Raw genomic sequence first — 13,209 nt, forward strand, 5'->3', positions numbered from 1 at the left:
CCCTCTCCACCATTTTCTTCTTAGATCCTCCCGTCCAACCCTTTCTTTGCTGCCTACTACACAGCCCTCTAACTTCCTCTCCCTCTATGTAGCATGCCAATTGTACTGACTGTGCTAGAATTGATTTGATTGTGTCTAATGGTACATTGTGTCTGTAACATATAACTTATGGTGTCTTGCACTTTTCGTTTGGGTTCTCTACTCTGTGCTGGAATCGAACTCTTTCTTTCTTATTTCTTTCTCCTTTCTTCAACCCTTTTTTTTCTTCTTCCCATTGAAATTCATTGATCCCTTTTCCCAATTCCTTGTTGGCAAGTGGTGAATGAATTCTTCTTATTATTATTATTTTTGCTGTTTTTTTTTATATTTCTGGGATGCCTCCCTGTTATAATATATACTCCTGCCCCCTCCCTGGTGGGGGGATAGAACTGGGTGTGTGAGGAATGTGGGAGGTCCAGACCCCTGCATCCTGCCCGCCCTGAGCTCTGCCACATTTGCAAGTTGGAGGATAGCCCCTCTCTCCCCCCCCCAGGGACGACAACCTAGGAGACAGTTTTTTTGTAACAGAGTTTTTTTTATAACAAAAGGTTGACTTGGGATATTGCACTGTCTATGTCCAAGTTAGATTGTACGATTTCAATTGCTTTGTCGCACTTAATAAACAGTAATAAAAACTAATAGGATATTTCTCCTGAGGTTTAACAACTATGGAACAGACATTTGATCAATTGTTAAGTCTTTATTTTACAGTTAAAATCTTCTACAGAGAATTAATTTAGGTGAATTATTCCGTCCTGTTTTTTATCCTTTTAATCGGATAGATTGAATGCGTGTTCTGTGGGGACCTGTCTCTACCTACCCTGACGATGCATTGCATAACCTTTTACATAGAGGGCTTTTTGCAAGTTTGGTTGTTGTAATGTGATACCCAGGGCCTGTTATTGTCTTTTCGTTTCCCTCGTGTTCTGCCCACGATGCCTGCTGGAAGCATGGGCCCCGCCCGACTGCCCCTTCCTTCCCCTCACATTCTGCCCAACTGTATGCCCGGCTGGAGGAAGCATGGGCCTGCCCGGATGCTCTTCCCTGCTGAAGGCTTTGCCTCGTTCTGAACGCAGATGGTGTCGCCTCCTGCCCGCTGCCCTTACTGGATTCTGTGCCCTCCGGCCCACGGGCCTTCTTCTTCATTCTCTCCTTAGTCTGTCCAGGGGGGGGTAACTACAATGCCACTTCGCTGGACAGACGCGTTGGGATGAGAATGATGTAGATGGGAGTGGCAGACCTACCTGAAGGTAGAATCCGCTCATATGCTGTCACGTGTGCCCAGACCTCAATGCCTTGACCTCATGGGGTGCCCAAAAGCGGTAGAGAGAGTGTGTAAATCCTGGCGTTCATGACTACAGAAGCTGTGTTCACAAGTCACAAATGAGGGATGAGGAGATTCTGGGTATCACATTGGAACAGTAGAACATTTTACATAGTACATTTAAATGGTTTTATTCCACATGCTGTGCCATGCCATCCTCAGGGTTAAGTGGGTAAGTGGCCCCAAGGGGGGAGCATTCAATACATTATCCCTTTCTGAAATCTTGTTTGAGACAGTCTCTAGATTAGATTGTTATGAGCTATGATTATGTGACCGCTTTTGAAAATAGGTAACTAATATTCGTGTACGAGTTTTTTCTCACATTTCTGATGTAGGTACCGATAATTACCAATATCCCCTGGGTGATGATTAAGAGGTTCCTTCGAAAATATTCTCTGGAGATGAGTGATATGATGGACTGTGCCCACAAATCTGAATTAAATTATATATCTTTTTTCAAATACATGGGATTGTGACCACTGGGGTTTGTGGGTTGGAATATCTCAAAGGGGGGTCCCGGTTACATGGGGTAATTAGTTAAATAATGTCAGAGTGTAAAGAAGTTCTCTAATGAGATAATTAAGTTTAATTCTGCCTGTAAATGTTTATGAATATGTTTACCCCAACAACTGAAAATGTATTATGACATGTCAAAACATGCATGGGATTAGAACAAAGGTTTAATGGGAAAATTGTTGATTGAGATTGTGTGAAGAATTGTATACAATTCAGTAAATGGTAAACAACATGGTATTTTATGTTTAACTGAAATCCTACAGATCTGGTTGTAAGAATTAATAAGTTGAGGTTTGAGCAATGTTTACAACAGATTCTAAACTTGGGTTTGGTTTATTATAAGGTTCCCCAGAGAAAAATATTAAAATATGAAAGTTATGTTCAATCTAAAAAACTTTATAAAAAATATTATTATAAAAATTGTAAAAATAAAATTAAAAAATAAACAAGTGTTAAAAGTTATTATAAAATGACATTTCTGATAAAATATAGATTGTGAGTAATTATGAGTGACTTTATCAGTAGAAAACAATGGTCGGTTCATGCGCAGGGACTGGTCAGTGGATTTCATGAGATTTGTCCTCTAAGCGATCTTTTGTCGCTATTGGAAGTTAAGGAATGTCATGTTATAATGTGGTGTACATGATTTTTGGCAGATGTACAAACCAAATATGTTTTAAAATTTTTGAAAAAGAGTTAAAAATGAGAAAAACGATGCAATTCGATTGGATTGTATATGGCCTAAAACTTGTACAATCTGCTCCAAGCATGGGGGGGGACAGATGTTTTCCCTTAGAGGTCATTAACAGCAGATCAGGTTACAGGCTGTGGTGGTTTACAGGAGTGAGTGCTAGCTTGAAATCCGACTCCCAGTGTAAACATCCTCAACTTTGCCTAGTTTGAAGGGAAAAATAAATAAATATCAGAGTTTATGTTAAGTAAACTATGGAAGCGTATTATGAGGGTAAATCTTTCTTTAATAATAAAAGGTAATTTGTACACAATCATTAGAAGATCTGAAAGAAAGCCCTTATTAATAAAGTATTATTTTTCTCTTTCTTTTCCTTTCTTTCTTTTTCTCTCTCTCTCTTTCTTTTGCTCTTTCTTTCTTTCTTTCTTTCTTTCTTTCTTTCTTTCTCTCTCATTCTTTCTTTCTCTCATATGTTACTAAACTGTGGGTTTTTTGCACCATTTGGTTTGAAGAATACCTTACTTTGAGGGTGTCATTTTAAAGAGAATGATAATGGTGTTAATCTGCATAGCTTAAGAAAGTCAGTTAAAATAGTTTAAAAATAAAAATACAATATGGATAGATGATGCAGATGATGATGATTTATGGATTAAAATGTCACTTTCTAGGCTTCAGATTGACGAATGTATTAATGGAAGAATAATTGATCTCTTATATTTGGATCCATGTAGGGGAACAATGAAACTTCTGTATGTTCGTTTATGCTGAAGGCTGCTATGTTTGTTTAAACAGACATGCGACAAGAATATTCATGCTGCATGATCAGTCCTGAAAACTAGTGTAATATAATAAAGTTTCTTTAGGAAATAAAATATTTAGGACAGAGCCCAATATAAAATTAAAATGCTAATGAAGGGAAATATAGTAATTTGGTGGGAACGGATGCTTTTATGAAATTTAACTTAGTAATGTAAATGTAGATTGGATAAATTCTGGTTGCTATGGTCAATAGAGGTTTGTTAACTATAAACAAGGATGCATTCCAGTATATTACTGAACACCTAGAGGCCACTTCACAAATGACTTTGTATAAAATTATGGCCTTATACAGGATATTAGGTGAACAAGGGGGGGCATTTAGAATGTCACCTGCGGACAATATTTTGGGTGATAACACATTTGTACTCAAATAGGTATAGCAATTCTGTTTATATTGGTTATGATAATGTTTTGTTATATGGACCGTGTCCTCCATTACCGTCCTTGTCTGTTAAGAAATAACAAAGAGAATAAACTGATAAAATATTCATTTCAAGGGGGGGCTGTGATAGACGTGCAACTAAAATGAAAATTTTATGTTATGATTAGAAATATTAAAGTGTATTTCGGTTAATATTTCTTTAGTATATTGCTTATTTTCCTTGATAAGTTCTATCAGAGATTGTTTTAAAGGGATTTGATGTTTTGTGAAAAGCAGAACTGTTTTCCAAATTAAGAAGCAGAGGACTTTTCAAAGGAAGCTAATCCATTTCCCTCCCCCCTGCATTCCTGGAAATTTCACTTTGGATAAGCAATTGTGGATTCTCTATAGGAAACTGACTTTGCCCATCCCCCACATCCTGACTTTTACAGACCCCAGAAGGAGCCTGTATGACTTTTGGAAGAACATGAAATGGACTTGTGAGGAGAAACCACCCTTCTATATGAATTGACCAATAAAAGACTCACAAGGGTGATGGGGAGGGATTGATGGGTGTGTATTTTGTGACATCATGAAGTCAATAAATCTAAGAGGAGAAGGCCACCTCCCTCTCCTCTTTCATTATTTTACTACATTCTCTGTGTGTGCATCTGTCTGTTCTTCTCTTCTCTCATCTTCCTGCTGTGCACTTCAGCTCCAGACCACAAGAAGCTGTGTGTGTGTGTGTGTGTGTGTGTGTGTGTGTGTGTGTGTGTTCGTTTGTCTTTGCTTATTTCCACAGATTATACCAGTGAATCATTACAAATCTAAATCACAGCTGCCCCCCAAGTGCTCCCCTTTTTCTTACCTGTACCCGATCGTTTCGGCGACGAGCACAAGCCCAGCAGCTCCAGCCGCTGTTTTGGGGCCTCATTGGATAGATTGATAGCAGCAGGAGCCATTGGCTCCTGCTGCTGTGAACCAAATCCAGTGACACGGGAGTCGGAGGCGGGGCTGAGTCCTGCTCTCTGTGTTAATAGACTCGGGAGAGCGCCCGCATGGGTGCCCCCTTGGAAAATGTCTCTCCGTGGGGGGCCAGGAGCACCCCAAAAAAGGAGGATCAGGGCAACTTTGTGCAAAACCCTTGCACAGAGCAGGCAAGTATGACATGTTTGTTATTAAAAAAAAAACACACACACAACGAACCTTTACAATCACTTTAAGTGTATACTTACAAACAGACATTGCCTGAAAAATTATCAATACTATCTTTATGTTCTATGAGAGGTATTAGCTTTTTTTTTATAGCTGGATCCTGAAAAAAAAAAAAAAAAACATGCAAGTTCCAGCGCTGTCATGTTCACCCTTGTTTTACTGGTGGAGCAGTGACTCACTAAGCAAGCACAAGCATGTATATTGACACTTCAGACATTCTTGACTGAAAGGATGGCAGACAGAAATAGCATACTTCTGTCTTAAAATATTTCCTTGAATATGTTTTGGGGGTAGATTACCTGTTTTAGTTTGCAGCTTCTGTAAAGGTAAGACATAAATCCAAAAAATAGCAACACTTACCTATAAACTGACAAGCAGCTGGGAAGAATTGTAGGAGATCAGAATCCTGTGAATCTGGCAGTGCAGTGTGCACTATGGGCACAGACCTAAAAACATAACACACTGATGATGAAATATTTAATGACATCAACTTGCTAAAAACATATTGGGATTCATTAATGACCTGCAGAGCTTTTTTCATTGCATCCCCCTAGTATTGCTCTTTGTAGCACGTTGTTAAAGTGCGTGTAAGCACTAACAATAAACTCATCTTATTTTCTCACTTTTGGACTGTTTAATATTCCTTTTTCATCTAGTGTAACAATGCTTTTCCTCCATAGATACAGTACAGTGGGTGAGCTTTGTCATTCTGGGACAGGCATTGTATTACTGGCAGGATGACTAGGAAAAGTTGAAAGAAAAAAAAAAAAAAAGAAAACCAATGCAACCACCACATCTAAGGACTGGTACTCAATATAATACATTTTTGATCTTGGGTTTAGAATAGACGCTCACAGAGGTAACAGGCCATCCCAATCTATAACCAGCGGCTCCTTCGGGGGTGAGCACTACACATCACAGGTGATATCATTTGCTGCTCAGTGATTGCAGTATTCTAGTCTGCATCTCCTCAAGGTAATACATAAAACCTGGCCTGTTAGTGGGTCCTGAGGACAGGGTTGATGACCACAGAGCTACATAATCAGTTCAACTGCAGAATTGGTGAACTGAACCCAACACTGACAAATTGAGCTCCACTAAATTTAGTCGTAATCTTTACTTACAGTTGTGTGGGCTCTAAAGACACATTGACCTCAGACTTAATCTTCAGATCCTTTTGAATGTGATGGTCATTTGCTTGGCGATGATCTCCCATGTACAATAAACCTGGTATGATTTCAATGGGATATGGCAGAAAATCATCTATTTCCTAGAGGAAAACCAAATAGTTGTTAGTCGGAGCGATGTAGGAGCGATATATACACGATATATGTAGGAGCGATATATGCGATATACAGTTGTGTTCAAAATTATTCAACCCCCCAATGCTGTAAAGGGTTTTAGGGAATTTAGTGTACATTTGTAATTGTATTCAGAATGAAATCCTACAAGGACTTCTTAAAGAACCATATGCAACTAAAATGACATCAATTGGTTTTGTAATACAGTAGTAAATGTTTATTTTGTGAATTCTTCATTTACACAATTATTCAACCCATTAAAGACTACCACTCTGAAGAACAGAGGTTCATTGAAGTGTTTTCAATCAGGTATTGAAAACACCTGTGGATGTCAGGGAGCAGCAATAAAGCCTAATAAGCACCAATCAGGCAGCTTTAAAATGACTGTGATACTCAGCTCCTTCTAGACATTTACTGGTGTGGTTACAAACATGGTGAAGTCAAGAGAATGGTCCGGGAAGACAAGAGAAGAGGTGATTACTCTTCACAGGAAGGGCAATGGCTATAAGAAGATTGCAAAGATGTTAAACATACCAAGAGACACCATAGGAAGCATCATTCGCAAATTCAAGGCAAAGGGCACTGTTGAAACGCTACCTGGTCGTGGCAGAAAGAAGATGCTGACTTCGACTGCTGAGCGCTACCTGAAGCGTAGAGTGGAGAAAAGTCCCCTTGTGACTGCTGAGGAACTGACAAAAGATTTGTCAGATGTGGGTACTGAAGTTTCTGCTCAGACAATACGGCGCACACTGCGTAATGAAGGCCTCCATGCCAGAACTCCCAGGCGCACCCCCTTGCTGTCTCCAAAGAATAAGAAGAGTCGACTGCAGTATGCAAAAATCATGTGGACAAACCACAGAAGTTTTGGGATTGTGTTCTGTGGACTGATGAAACAAAATTAGAAGTGTTTGGGCCCATGGATCAACGCTATGTTTGGAGGAGGAAGAACAAGGCCTATGATGAAAAGAACACCTTGCCTACTGTGAAGCATGGCGGGGGGTCAATCATGCTTTGGGGCTGTTTTGCTTCTGCAGGTACAGGGAAGCTTCAGCGTGTGCAAGGTACCATGAATTCTCTTCAGTACCAGGAGATATTGGATGACTATGTGATGCAGTCCGTCACAAACCTGAGGCTTGGGAGACGTTGGACCTTTCAACAGGACAATGATCCCAAGCATACCTCCAAGTCCACTAGAGCATGGTTGAAGATTAAAGGCTGGAACATTTTGGAGTGGCCATCGCAGTCACCAGACTTAAATCCGATTGAGAACCTCTGGTGGGACTTAAAGAAAGCAGTTGCAGTGCGCAAGCCTAAGAATGTGACTGAACTGGAGGCTTTTGCCCATGACGAATGGGCGAAGATACCCGTAGATCGCTGCAAGACACTTGTGTCAAGCTATGCTTCACGTTTAAAAGCTGTTATAACTGTAAAAGGATGTTGTACTAAGTACTAAGATTGAATGTCAACTGGGGGTTGAATAAAACTGATAATGATGTGAGCACAGAAAAGACATTTGTGGTTATTTCATTATAAATGTTATATTTGTCTGACCTACACGTGCCTCTTTGATTTAATTGTAAGCAGGATGACTGAATGATCAAAATCAATGTCAAACTGGGCAAAACAATCAATTTCAGTGGGGGTTGAATAATTTTGAATACAACTGTATGTAGGAGCGATATATAGACCGATATATGTAGGAGCGATATATACACCACTCCTACAGCGCCTCAAAGATGTGGCTTGCAGGACTTTTTTGAGTGTCCTGTCAGCGCACCGCTCCAGTGTGAAAGCTCTCGGGCTTTCACACTGGAGTGAGAGAAGAGGCTCTTTCAGGGCGCTTTGCAGGCGCTATTTTCAGCTCTATAGCGCCTGCAAAGTGCCTTGGTGTGAAAGTAGCCTAATTATAATTTTGGATAGGCAGTTGGCTGTGTGTGGTGCAGCTGTCTTCACCTACATATTAGTATTGCTTATATTGTTCACATTGGTTTGATTTTGTGATGAGCGTGAAAATGGTATTGGTATTCTATTGATTATGACATTTACCTGCGGCATCCAAAAGACTTTCTGTGATCTGAAGAAATGGTAGTAGCCGGAGAATTCCTCATAGCCTCCCTTGAGCACTATTACAGGATTATGGCAGACTTGTGAAATCACCTTCGCACACTCCAGAGCTGGGCCTGTGGAAGAAAGTTAACCCTTTAGTACACCATTACAGCTTGACCATAACTATAGCAATACTAAGCTAATATCAATAGTTATCCTACCGTCTCCATCCAAGGAATTGGTCCGACTATCATAAACAACACAGTATTTCATGCAAGCCAGCTCAATAGATTCAGGTAATAAGAAATTATTATCTTCATCCTATAGGAAATCAGATATAAAAATATAGAATTACTTGCAAAGGCCATTCGGTGTCAAAAGAACAAAACACAACTGATTAGGTAATTGAAGTGAAGATTTACATGATTTAAGCCAGCCATAGTTCAGGAGGAACTGACAGAACTTCAATCTGTCTATGGACAGGTTGGTTGTCCTAAAGTTGATTCATCGATTGACTTCAGTACAACCAGCCTGTCAGGTTTTTTTTTTGAAAAATAACTGCAGGCGGCTATAGCCGTAGTTTGAAAAAAGCTAGTTCCCCCATTCACACATCCGATGTAGATGGGATATGCACAGCCTTGTCAGTTAGTGCAGCCAAGATCATGACCTGACTTTGCTCTACTGCAGTTTAGAAAACAAACCCTGGTCACCTCCCCGCCCCCCAGCTGTGATTGGACGGTGAAGGCAGAACAGTGGTAGACTGTTACCTCTCCATTTTTACATCCTATTAGACCAGTGGTTCTCAACCATTCTAGTGCCGTGACCCCTTGATAAAATTTCCCAAGTTGTGGGGACCCCTAACAGTAAAATTATTTTCGTAGCTTGGGTTGTCGGCACCCAAGGCAAGACAAGTAATTTGCACCTCTAACCCATGGACATTTAGCGCTCCCTGAGTCCCTTCCACGTGTACAGTATTAAAACCACTTATGGTACATTTTAGGATGTACCACTCTTTCCCTTTTATCTCTCTCTATCCTAATTTCTTGTTTTTTTCCCCCATCCCTCTATCTAGCCGTCTTTCTTGCTCTTTCTCTCCCTTTGTTCACCCCTCTTTTCCTTTCCCTTCCATGTATCCTCAATTTTTAATCTTTCTCTTACTCCTTGGTGGGGGGGGGGGGGGCTGAATGGGATGAGTGGATTAGGTGCTCTTGAACAAGGTCATCTGCTGATCTGAGAACTGTAGTGGGGACTTTAAATGTCAACTATAGTCATAGGTAGTGTTGACTTTGTGGCGTCTTGTAGCAGTGACACCTATGCCGGAATCAGGAGATAGGGTCTCCTCCAGCCCCTCCCACTTCACATTCCTCACCAGTCAGCTGACCTCTAGCCTCTTTCCCCCCACCCATGTCGTTAAATGAATGGGCGGCTGCGACGAGGGTGAGTGGGAGACCATGGTCTCCAGGAACAGCCCAGCTGGGCAGTCACAAAAAGGCAGGGAGAGTGGTGCGGGCTTTAAGAACAACCCAGGATTCAGGGACCCCTGGCAAATCTTTATTTGACCCCCGAGGGGGTCCCAACCCCCAGGTTGAGAACCACTGTGTTAGACCATGCCAATGTATGTGCACTGCAGGACAACTGATTGGCCCGTAGTGCTGCCTCTCCATTTTTCAGTCTGAGTGTTGCTATACAACGGATTACAAGAGGATGATCCCAAGTAAGAATCAAGTATTTACAATACTATTATTTACAAGCATTTAAAATATATATTTAGTATATTGTAATAAAACACATAGCACTAGCAGCATTATTTTTTACCTTCCTTGAATTTGGTTTTAAGTTAATAAAATTTTTGGACAACAAAAATTAACTAGAGCAATATTTTTTAACGGACACGGTTTGTCACATTAGAGGTTACCAAACATATACAGTATGTACACATACTGTGTACATAGTAATTAGCTTCCGTTACCTAGATTACAGTGTCTGTATAGATGGTGGACCAATATTTAGGGTGAGAAAGGTAGCAGAGGGTTCCTACTTGATAAAAAAGTTTATGACTACAGAGTACTCATCCGAAATGTAAGCCAGTAAAAAAACATGCATAAAAAGCACATACGTTGGAATGTGACTGAGCTGGAATTGTGACCAGGAAATGTATGGTCAATGCTGACCAAGTGTTTAACATGTCCTTCACATACTTCAAGCAGTTTAGAGGTCATATGGTGGTTTTATAAAGAGAAGTGTCAATGTTCTCTTCTACTGTCTCACGCCATGTACTAACAATAAGCTGTGAACATATTACACATGTTCTCTTCAATTAACTTGCCAGTTTGATCTTTTCAAAAATGTAAATCATGTTGGATATTGAAATCTATCTATCTATCTATCTATCTATCTATCTATCTATCTATCTATCTATCTATCTATCTATCTATCTATCTATCTATCTATCTATCTATTTTCCCATAATGTACTAATATACCATTTACCATCATTACCTGCTTCACTCTTCTTGCAGTAATAATGTGACCTTCATTATACTCTCGTTTGGAACGGGCATCTAGAAGGCAACGATGCACAATTATAAAGTAAAATGTACACAAAAGCTACTGTATTTCAGACTTCCTAAACATTTGTTCTCATCTCAGGTATTATTTTAAACAGTATTACTGTAACTGGTAATAAATGTAGTAAATAAATTAGGCAGCTGTAAAGATAAGGAGAGCGCAATTTGCAAATCATACCAAATCTCAAGACCCTGCAATTTCTATAAGCCATGCTGGGAATGCCTTTTTTTTATTTTAAGGCCCCATGCACACAGGGTATTTGCCCAACAATGCTAAACACCTTTCCTCCTGGCAGCAGCGTTTTTCGCAGAAAAAATGTTTGGGCACGTCAAGCGCTTGAGTGTTAATTCATTTGGACAGAATAATATTTTATTCTGGCTATAGAAATTAATTAACACTGAAGAGCTTAAAGCGCCTAGTGTTAATGCGCGTTTACACAAGTCAATCGTTTTTTCTGCCAAAATGCTGCTGCTCCTGGACGTCCTGGCACTGTTATTTATTTGATTTTTTTGCCTCTAAACACCTATGCATGCATGGACACATGGCTAACACAGAAGGGTGTTTAGAGGCAGAAAAAAAACAGTGGACACCCCTAAAAGCAGTGAGGTAGATTCAAGAAGCAATTGCGCCTGTGTAACCATAGGTTACACAGCGCAATTGCTTACTTGCCCCGGCGTAACGAGTGCTCTCCTGATTCAGGAACCTCGTTACGCCGACTGCAGCCTAAGATCTGCGCGGCATAAGACTCTTATGCCCGCATATCTTAGGCTGCATTCTTGCGGTGGCCGCTAGGTGGCGTTCCCGTTGTGCTCAGTGTATAGTATGCAAATTGCATACTAACACCGATTCACAACGTTGCGCGAGCCCTGCGTACGCAGTTTACGTCGTTTACGTACGGCGGTTTTCGCGCAAGGCTGCCCCTGCTATTAGCAGGGGCAGCCCATGTTACGTATACCCGTCGTTCCCGCGTCGCGAAATTTGAATTTTACGTACTTTGCGTAAGTGAATCGTGAATGGCGCTGGACGCCATTCACGTTCACTTTGAAGCAAATGACGTCCTTGCGACATCATTTGCTGCAATGCACGTCGGGAAAGTTTCCCGACGAAGCATGCGCTCTACGATCGGCGCGGGATGGCGCCTAATTTAAATGATTCCCGCCCCCTACGGGATCATTTAAATTGCGTGCTCTTGCGCCGGGCATTTTGCCGGCGCACCCGCGCAATTTACGGAGCTTCTGCTCCGTGAATCAAGGGCAGCGGAGCAAATTTGCGGGGGCGCAGGGCAAAAAGGTTGCCCTGCGCCTCCGTAAATTATGGGCAATTCTACCTGAATCCTGGCCAGTGTTTTTATTGCTCAGTGTGCATAAGGCCTAAAATACCATCTGTGTCTTCTCTAATAAACCCCCACTATGATAAAGAAATCAATATAGAAAAATACATACTTTAATACTTTTTTTCTTTACTTGCCTCATTTATTTTTTATATTTATATATTTTTTAGCATCCCAATGCTCGCTTACACCCCTACCAATTATCCCACGCCAACATTTTAAAAGACATCATTAGTGGCTGTTTTTTTTTTTTTTTGGTTTATTATTCTCTGCTGGCCCACCGACGACGCCTGTGCCAGATCTATAGTTACATAGTAGACGAGGTTGAAAAAAGACACAAGTCCATCAAGTCCAACCTATGTGTATGATTATATGTCAGTATTACATTGTATATCCCTGTATGTTGTGGTCATTCAGGTGCTTATATAATAGTTATTTGAAACTATCGACGCCCCCCCCACTGAGACCACTGCCTGTGGAAGGGAATTCCACATCCTTGCCACTCTACAGGAATGGACTGGCCATTGGGACTACAGGGAGTTTCCCGGTGGGCCGATGGCTCAGTGGGCCAGCTTCAGTGACAGCGGACTGCCGCCCCCTCTGATCCTCTGTCTCTCTTTCCCGCAGCGCTCACCTGGGGGGAACAAAGAAGCAGGGGGAGGACCAGAGGAGCAGGGGGGATGACAGAAGAGTATGGGGAGAGGGGACAGACAGCTGACTCAACAACTATGACCTGGAAGTTTCTGACTTCTGCCTAATCTTGTCCCATAAGGGGGGCACCAAACTGATTCTTTGCCCCGGGTGAAATAATTTCTAGCTTCCCCACTGGTACTGCCTATAAGAGTACCAGTACCAGCTGTTCTACTCTAATAAAGTAGAACAGCTAGTGAAGGGGGAGAGGGGGCTCGGGTGGCCGGGGTGTTTGCGGGAGTTGTCCGGTCACCATGGGAGAGACCTGTCAAAGTGGGCCAGTCTGGATGAAGTCCAGAGCCAAATTTCT

The 13,209-nt window shown here is 41.3% G+C and overlaps 1 protein-coding gene across 1 annotated transcript in view; it reads right to left on the reverse strand.

Annotated features, from left to right (window-relative positions):
* STYXL1 (serine/threonine/tyrosine interacting like 1) overlaps positions 1–13,209 on the reverse strand; it is a 38,128-nt gene that overhangs the window by 20,469 nt on the left and 4,450 nt on the right. Inside the window, exons 3-7 of the mRNA XM_040336857.1 lie at positions 10,811–10,872; positions 8,534–8,633; positions 8,313–8,446; positions 6,090–6,235; positions 5,326–5,411 (exon numbers count right to left, since the gene is read on the reverse strand). Of these exons, the coding sequence (XP_040192791.1) occupies positions 5,326–5,411; positions 6,090–6,235; positions 8,313–8,446; positions 8,534–8,633; positions 10,811–10,872 (528 nt within the window). The remainder of the gene's footprint in view (positions 1–5,325; positions 5,412–6,089; positions 6,236–8,312; positions 8,447–8,533; positions 8,634–10,810; positions 10,873–13,209) is intronic.

The sequence above is a fragment of the Rana temporaria genome, chromosome 2 (assembly GCF_905171775.1).
Source record: "Rana temporaria chromosome 2, aRanTem1.1, whole genome shotgun sequence".
In the NCBI taxonomy this organism is placed as follows: Eukaryota; Metazoa; Chordata; class Amphibia; order Anura; family Ranidae; genus Rana; species Rana temporaria.